The sequence below is a fragment of the Lithobates pipiens genome, unplaced genomic scaffold (genome assembly GCF_037356315.1).
Source record: "Lithobates pipiens isolate NorthernLeopardFrog02 unplaced genomic scaffold, aLitPip1_a1.2 Scaffold_18, whole genome shotgun sequence".
Taxonomy (NCBI): domain Eukaryota; kingdom Metazoa; phylum Chordata; class Amphibia; order Anura; family Ranidae; genus Lithobates; species Lithobates pipiens.
This window is the reverse complement of record NW_027507758.1, coordinates 576338112-576358468: the sequence shown is the minus strand read 5'-3', so window position 1 is coordinate 576358468 and position 20357 is coordinate 576338112. Positions and strand designations below refer to the sequence as shown.

Below are 20357 nucleotides of genomic sequence, written 5' to 3'. Positions count from 1 at the left end.
CACAGGCAGGTTTCCGTTACATCAGAGGGGGCGGGGTCACCCACACGTCACGGGGAACCCCGGGTTTCCCCTTGCGTCAGAGGGGGGCGGGGTCAGGTGACGGGTGGCCCCGCCCTCCGTATATAAGAAACGTCAGCCGCCGGAATGCCTGCAGTGTCTCCTCCACGGAGACAGAAGGATGGATTCGCTACGCTGGATGAGATGAGCCATCGCTGGAGAGATGACCGTCCGTCGCTGGATAGCAAGAGTGGATTACCGCCGCTGGAATCTTTTTTTTATTTTTTTATTTTTAATAAAGGAATTTTTCAAAAGTGTGTTTGTTTTATTTAACCATTTTTTACACTTTCTTTGTGAAATGGTAGGGGTACTTTTGTACCCCCTTACCATTTCAAACAGGGGGGGATCTGGGGGTCCCCTTGTTAAAGGGGGCTTCCAGATTCTGATAAGCCCCCCGCCCGCAGACCTCCACAACCACCGGCAGGGTTGTGGGGATGAGGCCCTTGTCCTCATCAACATGGGGACAAGGTGCTTTGAGGGGTCACAGACCCCCAAAGCATCCTCCCAATGTTGAGGGCATGTGGCCTGGTACGGTTCAGGAGGGAGGGGGGCCACTCTCTCATCCCCCCCTCTTTTCCTGCGGCCTGCCAGGTTGCGTGTTCAGATAAAGGGTCTGGTATGGATTTTTAGGGGGAACCCCACGTCAATTTTTTTTTAAATTTGACGTGGGGTTCCCCTTAATATCCATACCAGACCTGAAGGGTCTGGTTATGGATATTTAGGGGGAACCCCACATCAAATTTTTTCTTAAATTTGAGGCAGGGTTCCCCTTAATATCCATACCAGACCTGAAGGGCCTGGTAATTGAATTTGGGGGACCCCCACGCTTTTTTTTATTTATTTATTTATTAATTTTTTTATCAATGACTTTCAATGAGTGTTCTCTGTATTACGGAGCCGACAATTCATAATAGCTGCGAGTGATTTTAAAGGACTTTTTTTCCTGCATAAATGACACTTTGTGCAGGGACAGTTCTAAGCACCAGAAACATGAGCCCCTTCACAGGCAAACTTTTTTTTGCATTGATACATGTCCCCTGGGGCAGGACCCGGGTCCCCAAACACTTTTTAGGACAGTAACTTGCAAATTAGCCTTTAAAATTAGCACTTTAGATTTTGAACGTTGGAGTCCCATAGACTTTAATAGGGTTCTAAAGTATGCTATATACTAGCTCCGTCGAATCTTCTTTATACATTCGACAGACACCATAAGCCTTCAAAGACAGATTCAACCGTAATTCATGTGGATTTTCGGACGAATGCAATTTTTGAACGAAAAACAAAATAAATAAAAACGAATTTCGGGAGTAACTAAATAAATTAAGTTTTCGGACGAAAACGAAATTCCGAAACAAAATATTTTACTCTGCACATGTCTAGTCTCCATTCTCATCTCGAAACACACTCCACTGCAGATACAAGACACAATGGTTGACCCGGGGGGAAGATACATCTTCCTTAAGGGAGTGGTGTCATCCCGCCCGGTCACGATTGCCAACATTTACGCCCCCAACACGAAACAGGTAGCTTTTTTTCGTAAGATCAAGGACCTTTTAACAAATTTCGCTTCCGGCATTCTAATATTGGGAGGCGACTTCAATGTCCCCCTTAACCCTATTGCCGACACCTCGAATGGCTCTTCCAGCATTCCTTTCAGGGCTCTGAAACAAATAAAATTACAGCCGCAGCTGCTAACGCTACACGACACGTGGAGAACTCTCAACCCTCAATCCAGAGATTATACTTACTTTTCAACAATCCATCAAAAATATTCCAGAATTGACTACTTTTACATCACGCAATCAGACCTACCATTCCTGACGAACACAACTATAGAGCCAATGACTTTATCTGACCACCACCCAATTACACTAACTTTGACTTTCCCAGAAAAAATTACTAAAACTAAAACTTGGAGAATGAACACTACTGTACTTAAGGACCCTATAGATATTCTCCTCTTTAGAGACATACTCACCGATTATTTTACTCGTAATGACACTGATGATACCTCCAACATCATTCAATGGGAAGCCCACAAAAGTGTCATCAGAGGCGAATTTATAAGGAAGCTGACTCAACTCAAAAAGGAAAAACAAGCTAGAATCAAATCCCTAGTAGATCACATACACAAACTCGAACTTCAACATAAAAAAAATGTGGCTGTCTCCACGTTTGAGGAGTTGACTAAAGCTAGAGATTCACTTACCAATGAACTGAATCTAAAGGCCAAAAGGCAATATATATTACGACATAAAATATACTACGAACAAGGTAATAAAAGTGGAAAACTTCTTGCAAGAGCAGTTCAGAGTAAGAAAGCCGCTTCCACCATACACCAAATAAAAGATAACAAAGGAGAGTCATATTCCTCGAACGAGGAGATAGCCACCCAGTTTGAGCAGTACTACCAATCACTATATAATATCCCTCCCAATCCCAAGTTTCCCCCCAACTCAGAGGCTAGAACTAAAATCATTCAAGAATATCTGGACAAACACAGCCCCCCAAAAATAGCACACAATATCGCTCAAGAACTCGAATCTCCCATTAATGGAGAAGAATTTGACAGGGCCCTTAAGGATATGAAAATTGGCAAAGCCCCAGGTCCAGATGGTCTCCCACTACAATATTACAAAACTTTTCTTGACATTCTTAAACCCAAATTCTTGAAAACTTTCCAATCACTCCATTCCGAACGAAACCCCCCCAAACAGGTCCTGGAAGCAAACATAGCAGTCATTCCCAAAGAAGGAAAAGACCCAACCCTTGTCACGAACTACCGCCCAATTTCTTTAATAAACGTAGACATTAAAATTTATGCCAAAATCCTCGCCAATAGATTATTACCCCTACTTCCATCTCTGATTTCCCTTGACCAAGTGGGATTCATCCCGGGCAGGGAGGGTCGGGACAATACCATTAAAGCCATGAACATAAACAATTGGCTGACTTCCAAAAAGAAACAGGGATTCTTCCTCTCTCTCGACGCAGAGAAGGCATTCGACAGAGTGGCCTGGGACTTTATCGATGCAGTCCTTAAAAACATCGGCATATTGCCTCGGATGAGAGCCTACATCGCCGCACTATACTCAAATCCTACTGCTCGCGTTCGCACCAATGGCCACCTGTCGAATGCCTTCACCCTTAAAAATGGGACGCGACAAGGCTGTCCCTTGTCCCCGCTACTATTTGTTCTTACCCTGGAACCGCTTCTTAATAAAATCAGATCCAACCCGGACATAAAAGGCATTGAAATAAAAGACCATTCCTATAAAATCGCTGCTTTCACAGATGACATGCTACTCTTTCTATCGCAACCCCTTGTCTCACTGCCTAATATAATTAGAGAACTTGAAACGTTCCAATTAATATCCAATTTAAAAATTAACCACTCCAAATCGGTAGCACTGAACATATCCTTACCCTCCAAAGATGTTGAACTATGTAAGCAAAATTTCCCATTCACGTGGTCTCCTAAACAAATTACCTATCTTGGGATAGAAATACCCTCAAATTTAACCGATCTCTTCAAACTTAATTTTCTACCCTTACTAAAAGACTCACAGGAAGACCTTAAAAGATGGAACTCCCTCAATATTTCGTGGTTTGGTAGGGCCTCATTGATAAAAATGACTATTCTGCCCAGATTCCTTTACGCTATGCAAACGATCCCCATCAGATTACCATCTTCCTTCTTTGCCGCCTTCCGCAAAGCATGTACCGCCTTTATATGGAGGGGTAAACCTCCTAGAATCAAATACACAAGATTAATTCTCCCAAAAAATAAAGGTGGAATAGCCCTCCCGGACCTGAAAAAGTACCACCAAGCAACTATACTCACACGAATAGTTGACTGGAATTTACACCAACCTATCAAAGATTGGGTATCACTAGAACAAGCCCAATTTCCCTTCCCAATCAACCATCTTCCATGGATAAACCCCAAATACCACTCAAAAGAGATCAAATCTCATCCTCTTATTGGTCCCACGTTAGCAATATTTCATGACACATATAAGAAAAGTGACCCCACCCCTTGGATCAGTTCCCTAACGCCTCTTAGAGACAACCCCGACTTCCCCCCAGGAAACAAACAAAAATCTTTCTTAGCAAGCTGCCCCACAAAGCAGTACTGATTAAACATTTCTTACGCAATGGGAAACCTCTACCCCTCGAGGAAATCAATAAAGACAATGACCCTAGACTAATATCACACTGGACGTACTTCCAAATAAGGCATTTTCTCTCCACAGTAGTATTGGCAACTCTGAGTTCCAAATCTCCCAAGACCCTTGAGACGCTATGCTCAGGAACGCATCCTCAAAGACACAATATTTCAATTATCTATAACTCACTATTTGACGAGGGTTTAGAGTTCTCCTCCCCATCCTGTCTAGCCTGGGAAAACGACCTCAATCTATCATTCACTAATAAAAACTGGGAAACTATTTTCATGTAAGCTCATAAAGGCTCACTCAACGTCGCTACTCAGGAGTGTGGGTTTAAGATTCTAACTAGATGGTATAGAACACCCAGCACCATACAGAAATTCAACCCCCAGATCTCCAACAAGTGTTGGAGGTGCAGTGGTGAAGTGGGATCATTATTTCACTTATGGTGGTCTTGCCCGCGTATTCAACCATTTTGTAAAAAAAAAATGGCGTGGGGTCCCCCCAAATTCCATACCAGACCCTTATCTGAGCACGCAACCTGGCAGGCCGCAGGAAAAGGGGGGTGATGAGAAGGTTCATCCCTAGTATGGACCAAGGAGGACTTTAAGCCAATAACACTGTCACCAGCTCCCTAATGGATTCTTCAAATAAATATATAATGAGCTCCAGAGAGCTCACAATCACCTGGGTTTAACTGGAGTAAAAAGTGAGGGGAAATATCCTCAAAGTACTCATGGACACAAAAGTGATCTGATAGAGGTTTCTACCCTTTTCCACTCTATCTAAAACTAAAAAACAAAATTAAATGTGGACTGTTGTGTCGATGTTGCTTTGTATACAGAGAAGTAGCACACAAGAGGGTTCAATCCCTTGCACAGGCTGAAAACGTTATGTACTATTCATAGGTATGCACACAGGGTGTACCAGGTGTGCTGGCACACCCTAATCACCCCATGTGGTGCAGATTTCCCCTGTTTAGACCCCTGATATTTCACCAATGATCACTAAATGGGCTCCTAAAAACATTTGTAAAAAAATAAATAGAAAAATTACAATTGTAAAAAATAATAAAAAATGAAGATAAAAACTACAGACACCAATCTCTGCCCTACTGACACCATTAGTATATATACACATGCACACCTATTGTACTATTATTTTTTTTCTCTTGTCCCGAAACATAAAAACAAAGTAAATACATTTTCACTTTAATTGATTTTTCTGAATACTTTGCTTGGAGATTAGTCCCTTAATCATAAAGACTTTTCCTTACCTCTTGTTGCTTGGCCAGGAAAGAATCAATAAGGTTCCTCTGGTCATTTACATTTAGTTCTTTTCTTTGATTAGTAAAGATGGCTCTCGTAAAGCTCTGCAATTGTAGAAGGTTTTCCTTGAGCTTCTTCCCGCCTCCTGGTATTAAGCCCATTAGAAACGGAAAGCTGTTGTAGAGCTTAAAAAAAAAAAAAAAACGTACACAATATTGAATAATTTTCTATATGTGGATATTTATATAGGCTGTATGTACTGAATTAACAAAGTATCTTCAGCAGCACACATTGCCACTAAGTAATGGAGACCCATGAAGCTTTTAATACCGTGGGCACTGTATAGGATTTTATTGTTGTTGGGGAGGGGATATGTGTTCCCAAGGTTTAGTATCATGTTGTCATTGTACAGTCGAGACCCCAATTATGGGCATAAACTAGTCAGTGTAGTTCCCAGCCATGTGACCACTTAGAGATCCAGCCAGCCAATCAATAACTGATTTTGTAAAAAAAAATCTTCCAAATGAAGCTTGATATTGTATCTAGCCCCACTTGATAGCCCTTCAGATTAGGTCAGCAATCACTCACTTCATATTTTTTTTCTTTACAGTGAAATAAGCTATCACACAGGTTTTGCAATACAATGGACCAACAAAATTCTAACTTTTTTCACGTGCAGTCATATTGGGCTCCATTCACAAAGCCAAGTATGCGGTAAGATACCGCACAGTGTTTTTCAAAATTGTTTTTTGGCAGTCAGTAAAAACGCTATTAACCACTTCAGCCCCGGACCAATTAACAGCCTAAGGACCAGAGGTCTTTTTACAATTTCGCACTGCACTGCTTTAAATGGTAATTGCGCGGTCATGCAATGTTGTACCCAAACGAAATTTGCTTCCTTTTCTTACCACAAATAGAGCTTTCTTTTGATGGTATTTGATTGCCTCTGCGATTTTTATTTTTTGCGATATAAATGGAAAAAGACCGAAAATTTTTAGAAAAAATGATATTTTCTACTTTTTGTTATAAGAAAAATCGAATAAACTCAATTTTAGTCATATATTTAGGGCAAAATTTATTCAGCCACATGTCTTTAGTAAAAAAAATGTCAATAAGCGTATATTTGTTGGTTTGCGCAAAAGTTATAGCGTCTACAAACTAGAGTACATTTTCTGGAATTTACACAGCTTTTAATTTACGACTGCCTATCTCATTTCTTGAGGTGCTAAAATGGCAGGGCAGTACAAACCCCCCCCCCAAATGACCCCATTTTGGAAAGTAGACACCCCAAGGAAGTTGTGGAGAGGCATGTTGAGCCCATTGAATATTTTTTTTGTCCCAAGTGATTGAATAATGACACACAAAAAAAAAAGTTTACAAAAAGTTGTCACTAAATTATATATTGCTCACACATGCCATAGTTATATGTGGAATTGCACCCCAAAATCTATTCTGCTGCTTCTCCTGAGTACAGGGATACCACATATGTGGGACTTTTTGGGAGTCTAGCCACGTACAGCACCCCGAAAACCAATCACTGCCTTCAGGATTTCTAAGGGTGCAAATTTTTGATTTCACTCCTCACTACCTATCACAGTTTCAAAGGCCATAAAATGCCAAAATAACACAACCCCCCCCCCCCCCAAATGACCCCATTTTGGAAAGTAGACACCCCAAGGAAGTTGTGGAGAGGCATGTTGAGCTCATTGAATTTTTTTTTTTTGTCCCAAGTGATTGAATAATGACACAAAAAAAAAAAGTTTACAAAAAGTTGTCACTAAATGATATATTGCTCACACATGCCATAGTTATATGTGGAATTGCACCCCAAAATATATTCTGCTGCTTCTCCTGAGTACGAGGATACCACATATGTGGGACTTTTTGGGAGTCTAGCTGCGTACGGTACCCCGAAAACCAATCACTGGCTTCAGGGTTTCTAAGGGTGCAAATTTTTGATTTCACTCCTCACTACCTATCACAGTTTCGAAGGCCATAAAATGCCAAAATAGCACAAAACCCCCCCAAATTACCCCATTTTGGAAAGCAGACACCCCAAGCTATTTACTGAGAGGCATGTTGAGTCCATGAAATATTTTATATTTTGCCACAAGTTGCAGGAATTTTACAATTTTTTTTTTTTTTGCACAAAGTTGTCAGTAAATGATATATTGCTCACACATGCTATGGGCATAAGTCAAATTACATCCCAAAATAAATTCTGATGCTTCTCCCGACTACGGGGATACCACATGTGGGGGACTTTTTGGGAGCCTAGCCACGTACGGGACCCCGAAATCCAAGCACTGCCTTCCGGATTTAAATATAAAATGCTACCAAAAAAAACTGTTAGCGATCGCAGGGATCAGGCCTGACTCTGCGATCTCTGCAGTTATGTGTTTAGTGTTTTGTAAGTGACAGTGATCGATCGATACTGCACTTGGGTGGGTTGGGCAGAGGGGCAAAACGCAGGTGCCAGCAGGTATCTGGGCTGATCCCGCTAACAATGCGTTTTTTTGGAACCCTAAACTGCTGGGGATGCTAGTATAGATCTGATCAGATCAGATATTGATCTGTTCAGATTCTATACCACTACGGGAGGTTTATGCTTTGCGTGTGGGTGTTAGCGGTACTGGCACTAACCTAGCGCTGCCTGGGGCGACGCAGACCCTGACCCTAAAACCTAATTGATATCACCCACCGGGTGATCAGGGGGTTAAACCTTTATTGGGTAATAAATGGTGGGTGCCCTGATGCTATAAAAAGAAAACTAACCAGAGTCACCCGTAACACTTATACGGTGATCACTGGTGAAAGGGTTAACTAGGGGCAATCAGGGGGTTCAAATTTTTATTAGGTAGTATATGGGCGTCCCTGGCGCTATATAAAAACCTGACGGGGAACCTAAATAACTAACTGGCTAACCAGCGTCACCAGTGACACTTATACTGTAATCGCTGGTGAAAGGGTTAACTAGGGGCAATCAGGGGGTTAAAACCATTATTGGGTAGTATATGGGGGTACCTAGCGCTATAAAAACCTGGCGGTGAACCTATAAAAATAACTAGCTACCTAGCGACACTAGTGACACTAATGCAGCGATCAGAAAAATGATCGCTTAGTGACACTGGCAAAAGGGGGTGAAAGGGTTAACTAGGGGCAATCAGGGGGTTAAAACCATTATTGGGTAGTATATCGGGATACCTAGCGCTATAAAAACCTGGCGGTGAACCTATAAAAATAACTAGCTACCTAGCGACATCAGTGAAACTAATGCAGCGATCAAAAAAACGAACGCTTAGTGATACTGGCAAAAGGGGGTGAAAGGGTTAACTAGGGGCAATCAGGGGGTTAAAACCATTATTGGGTAGTATATCGGGGTACCTAGCGCTATAAAAACCTGGCGGTGAACCTAAAAAAATAACTAGCTCTTACTCTGCTTTGGACTCTCATACCTGTGACTTCTGGTTCCCTGATCCGGGCCTGATCTGACTCTGCTCCTGCCTGATGTCTTATACCTCATTGCCCGCCTGTCACCGAACCCGGCTATCCTCACGTTTCTGCTTCCGCCTCCGGTCCTCGGGAGGTCCTGACAAGACACGATACCTGAACTTGTACATCGGTTGGAGTGCCGCCTTAACATCAGCGGATCTACTGAATCCTATCTCGGACTTCTGCCTGTTGTTCTGCCAGATCAGCCTATTCTACAGCCTCCACTGCCAGTCCTGCAAGCAACATACCCATGCACTCGTGTTCCTCCTAACCCTAGCTACCACCTGTTCCACATTCAGTGGAGCTTGGGTCGGAGATACAAGGGAGGCCGCCCTCGTCATATCAGACTCCTACCAGGTACGTGACAGGGGGTTCCCCGAGTCGGTCACAGACGTACCCAGTACTGTCAAACTGTTCATCAAGGAACTTATACCAGACACCCAGGGCCACAGACTCGAACTTGACAGGGCACAAAGAGCCCTCCAGCCCCCCCCCCAACAGGATTGACTCCCGAGGGACGTAGTAGTCAAGCCGCATTTTTACGGCGTCAAGGAGGACGTCATGAGAAAAACTCGCAATCTGGATAGTCTCTCCTTCAAGGAAACAAGATTCAAATCTTTGCGGATATTTCACCTACCACAGTCCAGAAAAGGAGATCCCTCAAACCCCTCCTGGAGGTCCTCACTCAAAATTCTATCAAGTATCGCTGGTTATTTCCATTTCGCCTCCAGTTTTAATTCAGAGACAAATCATTTGTTTTTTACAACTTTCAGGATGGTGAACGTCTTCTGCTTCAACTTGGACTTATCTCCCAAGGATTTGCCCCTCAACAAGCGACAGCCAAATCGGGCTCCTCCAAACGTCCACTCCCGGGCAGCCCCCTGACCACATTTGTGGAACAAACAACTACTGAAGAAATACCGAGACTCCCACCCTCTGAGATGAAAGACCTCTTTTCTACTCCCAGACGGTAGATATTTTTCCCTTCCTCCGAAATCATTTGTGGGATACTCGCCCTCCCCTCCTGGAAGGGTAGAAGACAACCCCGCACAGTCCTGACTTTAGACAGTCAGGCCAGGTTTTTTATTTTTTTGCCTTTCTATGTTAGGCCCCATTAGCCACCTTAATGGCTAACTGGGCTACCTAACCAGGCCTGGTTCTCCCACCCCGGATGGGGTGGATGCTGGTTTATATTTACTAAAATGTTGCATGCATGTTATGCCCTTTCATTTTTTCTTCCCCTAAGGTCAGGCCAAGCAGCCTCTCCACTTCCTTCCCCCCTCCTTTTTTCCCCTTGCAAGTCCTCCTCTGTATACAAGTTATGGCCTGGTTACTCACCTACACTATCCGATGTTTTGCATCTGAATGTTTTTTGCAACACCTGCTATTAGGCCGGCCCCGTATTGGTTTAATCCCCCATCAGGGGCCCTGACGTCCAGAGTGGCAAATCATGCCACTCTCTCTGTTGTGACGCAGAGGGACTTACCACCCCTCTGGTGACATCAGATAGACAACCCCTTTCGAGGTTCCACCCTCTCCAGGACCCCCCTCACTGGGGTTCCTGGACTTGGACTCGGCTTGCCAGTCCAGTTAGTTTACTTTTAGATTTGTATATTTGACTGTTTATGCTTAATTTGTAACCTTTTTGCTTATCATCTCATTCACTCTGTGCTCTCCTCTTCTACCTTTCTTGCTCTCACCTATGTCTCCACTCTTCCCTCCTCTCCTCCCCCCCCCCCTCTTCCAGGGACCCTCACAGAGAATTTCCTCTGGCCTTACCCCAGGGAACATCCAAGCAACCGACTACCCTAGAGAAGACTCCAGCCTCCCTAAGGCTCGATTCACATCTATGCATGTTGCTTTTGAGCGTTTTTGAAGTGCTTTTTGTGGTGCTTGTCGCGTTTTTGGACACGCGTTTTTACCGTGATTTTGCCGCGTTTTGCGTTTTGTTTTTCTTTTCTTTTTTTTTACACTGTGGTTGCTTAGCAACCAGATATATACAGTGAAAAAAAAAATGAAAAAAAAACGCAAAACGCAAAATCATGGCAAAAACGTGGTAAAAACGCGGTACTTGCATTTTTGATGCAGGTCTATTGACTTCTATTACATGCAAACGCTGCATTTTTCATGAAAAAAGTCCCCGACCCTTTCCAAAAACGCAGAGGCACAAAAATGCATTGATGTGAGCATGTTCCATAGGAACCCATGTTAAAAAATTTCCTGGCATTTCTGCAAAATGCATCAAAAAACGCGCTAGTGTGAATCGAGCCTAATTCAAAGGTAAGCTCCACTCATACATTGCCACAAACTCCCCTGCCACCCATGGCAGACACAGTTACCCTCCAGCTATTTCTAAAAATAGCCTCTCACAACACACAGGGACCTAACTCACCCTCTAAATGCCGAAAGGCTTTTCAGAGTTACCACTCCAGAAGCTTTGATGTTGTCCTACTCCAGGAGACCCACTTCCCCTCTAGATACACCTCCTACTTCTTCTACCGCAGCTCCCTACTTTCTTCCTTGCGAATGCTGACACCAAAAAGAGAGGGGTAGCCATTCTATTAGCCAAACAAATTCCATTTACCCACGTTCATACAATCAAAGACAAGGAAGGCAGGTTCTTACTTGTCAAGGGGCTCATTGAAGGGGTTATGCACTCTTTTCTGTCCTACAACGCCCCTAATCAGAACCAAGCACGCTTGTTCACCTCCATGCTCTTGACTCTCTCCCCACACCTGGAAGGCAAAATCATTATGGGAGGTGACTCCAATATAGCGTTTGACCAGACCCTTGACAAATCATCCCATGACAGACCCCATCTGAAAAACACACCTAAACAAAGTCTCAGAATTGCCCGTTTCCTTCACAACCTTGGTCTGATTGACTCTTGGAGGGAACTAAACCCCACTGCCTTCACTCCACAATCCTACTGGACTTCACACACTACTCTGCTCCCCATAAATTGTACACCAGAATTGACCACATCTTCATCCACAACTCAGACATTCACACTGCCACTAGGGATGAGCTGGCTGTTCGCCCATTCAGCGAAGCCAGAACTCTGTGGGCCATTCATGCTAAATTCATGTGGCGCTCACGGCCCACAATGCACTGTGCCATTACAGTGCATTGCTGGCTCATGATTGGCCAAGCATGCACTGTGAACGCACATGCATGGCCAATCACAGCGCCGGCAGGGAGGAGAGCCATAATTGGCCACAGGCAGCTTTATTGCTGGAGTTCTCTAATACAGCCATTTGCAGGAGTTAGTGGGTGTTGTATGCTTCCAGCACAGTATACACCTGTATCTACCCTTTATTGCTGAAGTTCTCTAATACAGCCATCTGCAGGAGTTAGTGGGTGATGTGTGCCTCCAGCACAATATACACCTGTATCTACCCTTTATTGCTGTTGTAGTTCTCTAATACAGCCATCTGCGGGAGTTAGTGGGTGTTGTGTGCCTTCAGCACAGCACAATATACACCTGTATCTACCCTTTATTGCCGGAGTTCTCTTATACAGCCATCTGCAGGCGTTAGTGGGTGTTGTGTGCTTCCAGCGCAGTATACACCTGTATCTACCCTTTATTGTTGGAGTTCTCTAATACAGCCATCTGCAGTAATTTGTGGGTGTTGTGTGCCTCCAGCACAATATACACTTGTATCTATCTTTTATTGCTGTTGTTCTCTAATACAGCCGTCTGCAGGAGTTAGTGGGTGTTGTGTGCTTCCAGCGTAGTATACACCTGTATCTACCCTTTATTGCTTGAATTCTCTAACACAGCCATCTAAAGGAGTTAGTGGGTGTTGTGTGCCTCCAGCACAGCACAGTATACACCTGTATATACCCTTTATTGCTGGTGTTCTATAATAAAGGCATCTGCAGGAGTTAGTGGATGTTGTGTGCCTCCAGCACAGCACAATATACACCTGTATCTACCCTTTATTGCTGGTGTTCTCTAATACAGCCATCTGCAGGAGTTAGTGGGTATTATGTGCCTCCAGTGCAGTATACACCTGTATCTACCCTTTATTGCTGTTCTCTAATAGTGCCATCTGCAGGAGTTAGTGGGTGTTGTGTGCCTCCAGCACAATATACACTACCCAATTGCTGGTTTTCCCATCTCCCTGCAGTCATCATGCCAAAGACTTACCATGTCTGGAAGGCCAACATGGAGAGGCAGACAGGCACGAGCCAATAAAAGAGGGAAAGCAGGCTCTGTGTCTAGAGACAACAGTGCTGGTCGTGAATGCAGTGCATCGTCATCAGCACGTGGCCATGGGACACGCTTGTCCTTATTTTCGGCAGCTGGATGTGTTGAGCCGTATCATGCCGAAGACTTGGTAGAGTGGATGACCAAGCCCTCTTCATCCTCCTCATCCTCTCTCACCCAGACTCAGGGTACTAGCAAAGCAGCTGCCAACGCATCCTCTTCCCTCGTCTCAATGTCATCATCAATCACTCCTTCCCTAGACCCACCGTGTCCTCCTTAAGGAGTCTCCCGAACACAAGCTGCAGCATACTGCCAGGTTTGCTCCAGTGATGAAGAGGGAGGGGATGATGAGGTCACTGACTCCATGTGGGTGTCTGATAGGAGAGAGGAGGAGGAGGCACATCTCCAACGAGGCAGGATGCCCTTCACGGGCCAGCTTAGGGGCAGCACACCGACTGAATCACACCGCAGAGCTCTGCCTCTGCAGGGTGCTGCCTCTGCGCGTTATTCCAAAAGTTCTTTGGTATGGGCCTTTTTTGAGAGCATCAGATCGCACCACTGCTATTTGCAACATATGTCTCAAGCGTATCTCAAGTGGCCAAAACATCATTCGCTTGGGCACTACATGCTTGACCAGACATATGTTGACCTGCCATGCAGCTCATTGGCAAGTATACCTTAAAGACCCACACCAAAGAACAAAGCAGACTTCTCCTTGCTCCTCATCAACTGGGATCTCTAACCCAACTATACCTTCAGTCCTCTCTGAAACCTGCACTGAGTGGAATGAAGGTGTAGAATTAGGTGTGTCACAGCCAAGTACTTGCAGGCACTCTGCTAGCAATACACCGATGTCCAATTGTACCAGGCAAATTTCCCTGCCCCAGCTGCTGGACCATCGAATGAAGTTCACTCCCAGCTATCCACATGCCCAGAGGTTGAATGCTAGCTTGGCTAAATTGGTAGCACTTCAAATGCTGCCTTTTCAGTTGGTAGACTCGGTCCCTTTCCGTGAGTTTGTACAATGTGCGGTTCCTCAGTGGCAGGTCCCCAAACGCCACTTTTTCTCACGGAAGGCGATTCCGGCTCTCTACCGGCATGTGGAAGGCAATGTCCTTGCCTCGCTGGACAGGGCGGTCAGTGGTAAGGTGCATATTACCGCTGACTCATGGTCCAGCAGGCATGGACAGGGACGTTACCTGTCTTTCACGTTCCGCCACCACACTTCCAAAATGCTACTATTGGTTGTGACACACCTCTCTCCTCTACCCCTTCAATGGGCCATCAATGAGTACCTGTGCGACTACGGCACCAGGACAGGGTCAGGGGAGCTAGGTTTTTTCTCACCACGCCAGTGGGGCATGATCAAGGATGCATGCACTGTCCTGTCACCGTTTGAGGAGGCCACAAGGATGGTGAGCAGTAACAGTGCATGCATCAGTGACACTGTACCTCGTCCACCTCTTGGAGTATATGCTGCGTGGAATAATGGACAGGGCACTTGAGGCAGAACAGAGGCAGGAAGAGGAGGACTTCCTTGCCTCTCAAGGCCCCCTTTATCCAGACAGTGTTCCTGCTGTGCCACCCATCACACAGGAAGAGGATGAGGAGGAGGAGGAGGAGGATGATTGTGTCAGCATGGAGGTGGAGGCTGGCACTCAGCAGCAGCAGCAGTCTTGTAGGGACGATTTACAGTCCCAAGAAACCCGTGGACTTGTACGTGGCTGGGAGGAGGTAGCTGCGGATCATGTTGTCCTTAGTGACCCAGAGGACTCCGGACCAAATGCCTCAGCTAACCTACGCTGCATGGCCTCCCTGATCCTGCAAAGCCTGCGGAAAGATCCTCGTATTCTTTGGATCAAGGAGAGGGACCATTACTGGCTGGCCACTCTCCTTGATCCACGGTACAAGGGTAAGGTTGCCGACCTTATCTTGCCATCACAGAGGATGAGACATCTCCGGGAGGCCTTGCAGAAAGGTCTGTGCAACGCGTTCCGAGAGACTGGGAGGTTACAAACTCCTGGTCCTGGACAACGTGTTGCTGAGGCATCGGTCAGAAGGAGTGGTGGAGAAGGTGGCCGTCTGACCGATGCATTCAGACAATTTTTTAGTCCGCAGCCCCAAGGTATGATCGGTTCCAGCAACCATCGCCAGCGTCTGATTTACATGGTGCAGGAATACCTAGGGGCAAGGTCAGACTTGGACACCTTTCCCACCGAAAATCCTCTGGCTTACTGGGTTTTGAGGATGGATCACTGGCCAGAGCTTGCACAGTATGCAATTGAGCTACTGGCCTGTCCTGCATCCAGTGTTCTTTCGGAATGCACCTTCAGTGCTGCTGGTGGCTTGGTTACTGATCACAGGGTGTGCCTGTCCACCGACTCAGTTGATCGACTGACTTTCATCAAGATGAATCAGTCTTGGATCACCCACAGCTACCAAGCACCTGAAGCTGATGTAACCAAATAATTTTTTTTGAAATATCACATCCCTATGCTGATGCTGAGTGACTGTCCTGTTAATGTGATTGTCTATCCTCTTCCTTCTCCGCTGACATGTTGGAAGGACATTTTTGGTTCTGGGTGATGCCACCAGCCCAATTTTTCAGCCCCTGTTTAACAGGGGCGTTTAATTACAATTTTTGATGCAATGCTTTGCAGCAGGGCTCATTCCTGCCCCTTAAGTAGAGTATATGGGAGAGGTTGCAGTGTCGTGGCACCAACACCAGTGCCAGCAGCCCAATTTTTCAGCCCCTGTTTAACAGGGGCGTTTAATTACAATTTTTGATGCAATGCTTTGCAGCAGGGCTCATTCCTGCACCACAACTAGAGTATATGGAAGAGGTTGCAGTGCCGTGGCACCAGCAACAGTGCCAGCAGCCCAATTTTTCTGCCCCTGTTTAACAGGGGCGTTTAATTACAATTTTTGATACCATGCTTTGCAGCAGGGCTCATTCCTGCACCACAACTAGAGTATATGGGAGAGGTTGCAGTGCGTGGCACCAGCATCAATTCCTAAGGCCCAATTTTTCTGCCCCTGTTTAACAGGGGCATGTAATTACAATTCTTGATATAATAGTTCACAGGAGGGCTTGTTCCTGTGCCCACCCAGAGTAACTGTGAGGACTTATAGTGTTGTGGCACCAGCACCACAACCACCAAAGGTCAATTTTTCTACCACTGTTCAACAATGGCATGTAATTACAATTCTTGATATAATCGTTCACAGCAGGGCGCTCCAGCGCCCACCAAGAGTCACTCTGAGGGCCTAGAATGTTGTGGCAACACCAACACCTTGTTCCGCCATTTCTGCAGAGAATATAGGGCAGGCCCCTACTTTCAAACATCCAACTTACAAACGTCTCCTACTTGCAAATGGAAGGAGACAACGGGAAGTGAGATGAAAAAAGACAGACAGCAAAACAAATTATAAAGGGTGATAGCCCTTCCCTATGTTTTCCAAAAAGCTTAAAAATAGATTTTTTGACTGGAGCTACACTTAAAAAATTTACCAGTTAAAATTTACAAACAGATTCTACTTAACACAACAAACCTACACAGTCCCTGTCTTGTTTGCACCGCCTGTATACTGCTGTTCTGAGTATATAGGGCCTGGGTACGGGGTTCCCCTTAATATCCGTACAAGACCCAAAGGGGCTGGTAATGGGCAGGGGGGCTACCAATGCCATTTTTCTCAATGATTTTCATCCATATTGCCGGAACCAGATATAACATTAAAAACGCAAGCAGTTTTAAATGACGTTATTTCTGTTAAATGTCCTTTTGTGCAGGGACTGTTCTAAACACGGGAAACACGTGGCACTTCACAGGCATACTATAGACACCCCCCAGGCAACCCAGGCACGATATTTAAAGGAATATTTCACTTTTTTTTCACTTTAATCGTCATTAAAATCAGTGCTCCCGCCAAAACGGCCATTTTTAAAAACATTTTAGGCATTGACCCATGTCCTCTGGGGCAGGAGCCAGGTCCCCAAACCCTTTTTAGGACAGTATCTTGCATATTAGCCATTAAATTAGCACTTTTTATTTTGAACGTTCAAGTCCTATAGACTTCAATGGGGTTCTAACGTTCGTACGAATTTTCGGTCCGTTCAAAAGTTCTGATGCGAACCGAACTGGGGGGTGTTCGGCTCATCCCTATCCTTCACACTGTCTCCAACAGAGGGGTTGATATGTCAAGGAGAATTTAGATAAGTGGTAAGGGGTTAGGTACCATCTTGGGGTGATTTTTTTAGAAATTTCCCAGTGACATATATATTTAGATGCCCTATAGGTTGATCTCAATGCATATAGCCACTGGGAGGTTGAGATGTTAATATTTAGGTCTTGTTCCCATTTAAGGAATGGGCAGGATTTGATAAAGTCAAGTTTTTGTTGGAAAGCATTGTAAAAGAGGGAGATTCCTTTTAATGGGGCAGGAGTCTTCGTGTAGTATTGCCAAAGTTCTTCTGGTATATTAACACTATGGTCAGTTATATTCCTCAAAAGGTGAGCAATTTGGGTGTATTTATAGATGTCATTAGGGGGTAGCTGAAACTGGTTTTGTAGAGAGGGGAATGGTTTTAGTATGTTGTCATTAAAAATATCAGAGACAGTCTGTATACCTTTCCTTCGCCATATAGCTAGAGTGAGATCAGGAATCATGTGCTCAAGTACTGTAGTTGGTATGGGGATAGCTACTTTCCTGGTTGTTGAAGTGGTCATTGTATGGAGCGCTCTCCAGGGTATTGAGGAGGCTTGTAGTGTGGGGGGTAATGTAGAAATGCGAAGTGGTTGCCATATATCTAGGAATAAAAGAGACTGCAGGTCGTTAAATGGACATAATGCCTAATTAATAATAGCCCATGGAACCTTAAGGGATGGATTGATCCAACGTCTAAGTTGAGTAAGCATAGATGCCCTAAAATAGTCATGTATGTCTACCATGCCCAATCCACCCGCTAATCTATGCTTCACCAAAATGGTTTTAGAACACCGTGGCCGCTTCGAACATCACACATATTTGGAAAGTAGAGAGTTCAGAGCTTTAAGGTAGGTGGTGGGTAGTGGTATCGGAAGGGTACAAAATAAATAAAGAATTTGGGGAAGTAGCAACATTTTAAATGAAGCTAGTCTACCCATCCACGACAACTCAATCTTGGAGAGCCTATGTGCTTCTGTTGTAAGTTTGCTAATTAGAGGGGGATAGTTAGCTTCTGCCAAGTCGTGTGGATCTGCTGTCAAGTATAGTCCTAGGTATTTTAACTTTGTGTCAGTCCAAGTGTAAGGGTACTCTGCTTGTAATTTGGAGCGAATAGCGTTCAAGATATTCAATGGTAATATAAGAGATTTTGTGTAATTAACTTTATAAAAGGAAATTTGGCTGAATTCTTCCAGTATTTTGTGCGCTAGGGGTAGAGAGGTAGCTGGGGAAGTTAGGAATAAAATTATGTCGTCTGCAAAAAGATTAATGCTGTGACGTTAATTTTGAAATTGGAAACCTGGTAGATAAATGTGAGTCCTAATCCTCTCCGCCAATGGTTCCATAAGTAAATTAAAAATTGAGGTGGATAGGGGACACCCCTGTCTCGTGCCATTAGAGATATGGAAGGGATAAGAAAGTATATTGGAGGTATACACTTGGGCATAGGGATTGGAGTATAAGGCCAAAATGGCAGAGAGGATAGGGCCCTCGAAGCCAAATTTTTGTAATGTTTGTCGCATATAGCCCCAGTGAATCTTGTCGAACGCCTTCTCTGCATCCAAAGATAGAAGCAGAGAAGGCGTTCGAGAGGCTCTAGCATATTGCATAATTCCAATAACTCGTCTAGTCGCGTCTTACGCTTGACGTCCTGGAGTGAAACCTGATTGATCCGGTTTGATAAGTAGGGGTAGAATGGGGAGAAGTCTGTGGGAAAGAATTTTAGCATACAGTTTCACATCGGTGTTAAGAAGGGATATGGGCCTAAAATTAGCTGGGGTTGTGGGCTCCTTACCAGGTTTAGGGATAGTAACGACATAGGCCTTGAGCATCTCGGAGGGAAAAGAGGCAGAGGTCATTGCTTCAGTGTAAACCAGTTTTAGCCCTTGTACACACGGTCGGAGAATCCGTCGGAATGTGTCCTATCGGACCGTGTTGTCGGATAATCCGACTGTGTGTGGTATGCATCGGACTGATTCCTTCGGAATATCCGTCGGACCCAATTTTCCAACTTGTTGGAAATATTTTCCGACCAACTGGTTCGATCGGACATACTCCGATCATGTGTAGAGAATTTTGATTGGACCAAGTGCCACGCATGCTCAGATCAAATTCCTACATCAAAGCTATTGGCTACTAGCCTGAACGTAGTCCCATCGTAACGAAATTACGTCATCGCGTTCTGAATGATCAAATTTTTCAACAACTTAGTCCGACCGTGTGTATGCAACAGTTTCGGACAAGATCCGATGGGCAAAAACCGACGGACAAAAGAAAGATTTGGTTGTCAAAATCTCCGAACGTGTGTACAGGGGCTAAGAGTAGGGGATAAAAGGTGTGGAAAAGATTTATAGTATTCATTAACCTCCCTGGCGGTATGATTCAGTCTGGAATTAGGTGCTGAAAGCGGTACAATTATTTTGCATGGAAATTTGGCGTCTTATATTGTAGTCCTGTAATTCTTAGCAATAACTCTCTTAAATATGTTCAAACCAGAGTCTAGCAGACATCCCGGGCATGATAAAGTTTATAATATAATAAAGAATAATAAAAAATATTCAATAATGTAATCAAATTCTAAAACACTGAAAAAGGGACACTTTCTGGTTGCTATAGACAATCTCCAAATTCCAGGCAGAAAAAAACAGTATTTATAATATAAAAGTGCATGCAGGGCACTGCACAGACCACTAGGGACAAAGGGGGTGTGTAATTTTGTAATACAGCACTGTAATCTGTAAGATTACAGTGCTGTGTGTGTTTTGTGTACTTTTACTTTTTTGAATTTGCCGCCGTTCTCCGCTCCCGTGCGCCGTAACGTCGCAGGGAACAGAGCTCGGCGGCATTCGGCACTGGGAATCGAGCAGAGGACAACTCGCTCACACAGCGCAGAGGACATTGCTGGATCCAGGGGGCAAGGTAAGTAAGGCCGCGTACACACGGGCGGACTGT

At 44.6% G+C, this 20357-nt stretch overlaps 1 protein-coding gene across 1 annotated transcript in view; it reads right to left on the bottom strand.

Moving 5' to 3' along the window:
* Window positions 1-20357, bottom strand: part of LOC143989066 (cytochrome P450 2K4-like) — a 133230-nt gene that overhangs the window by 48867 nt on the left and 64006 nt on the right. Inside the window, exon 6 of the mRNA XM_077489078.1 lies at window positions 5506-5682. Coding sequence (XP_077345204.1) covers window positions 5506-5682 — 177 coding nt within the window. The remainder of the gene's footprint in view (window positions 1-5505; window positions 5683-20357) is intronic.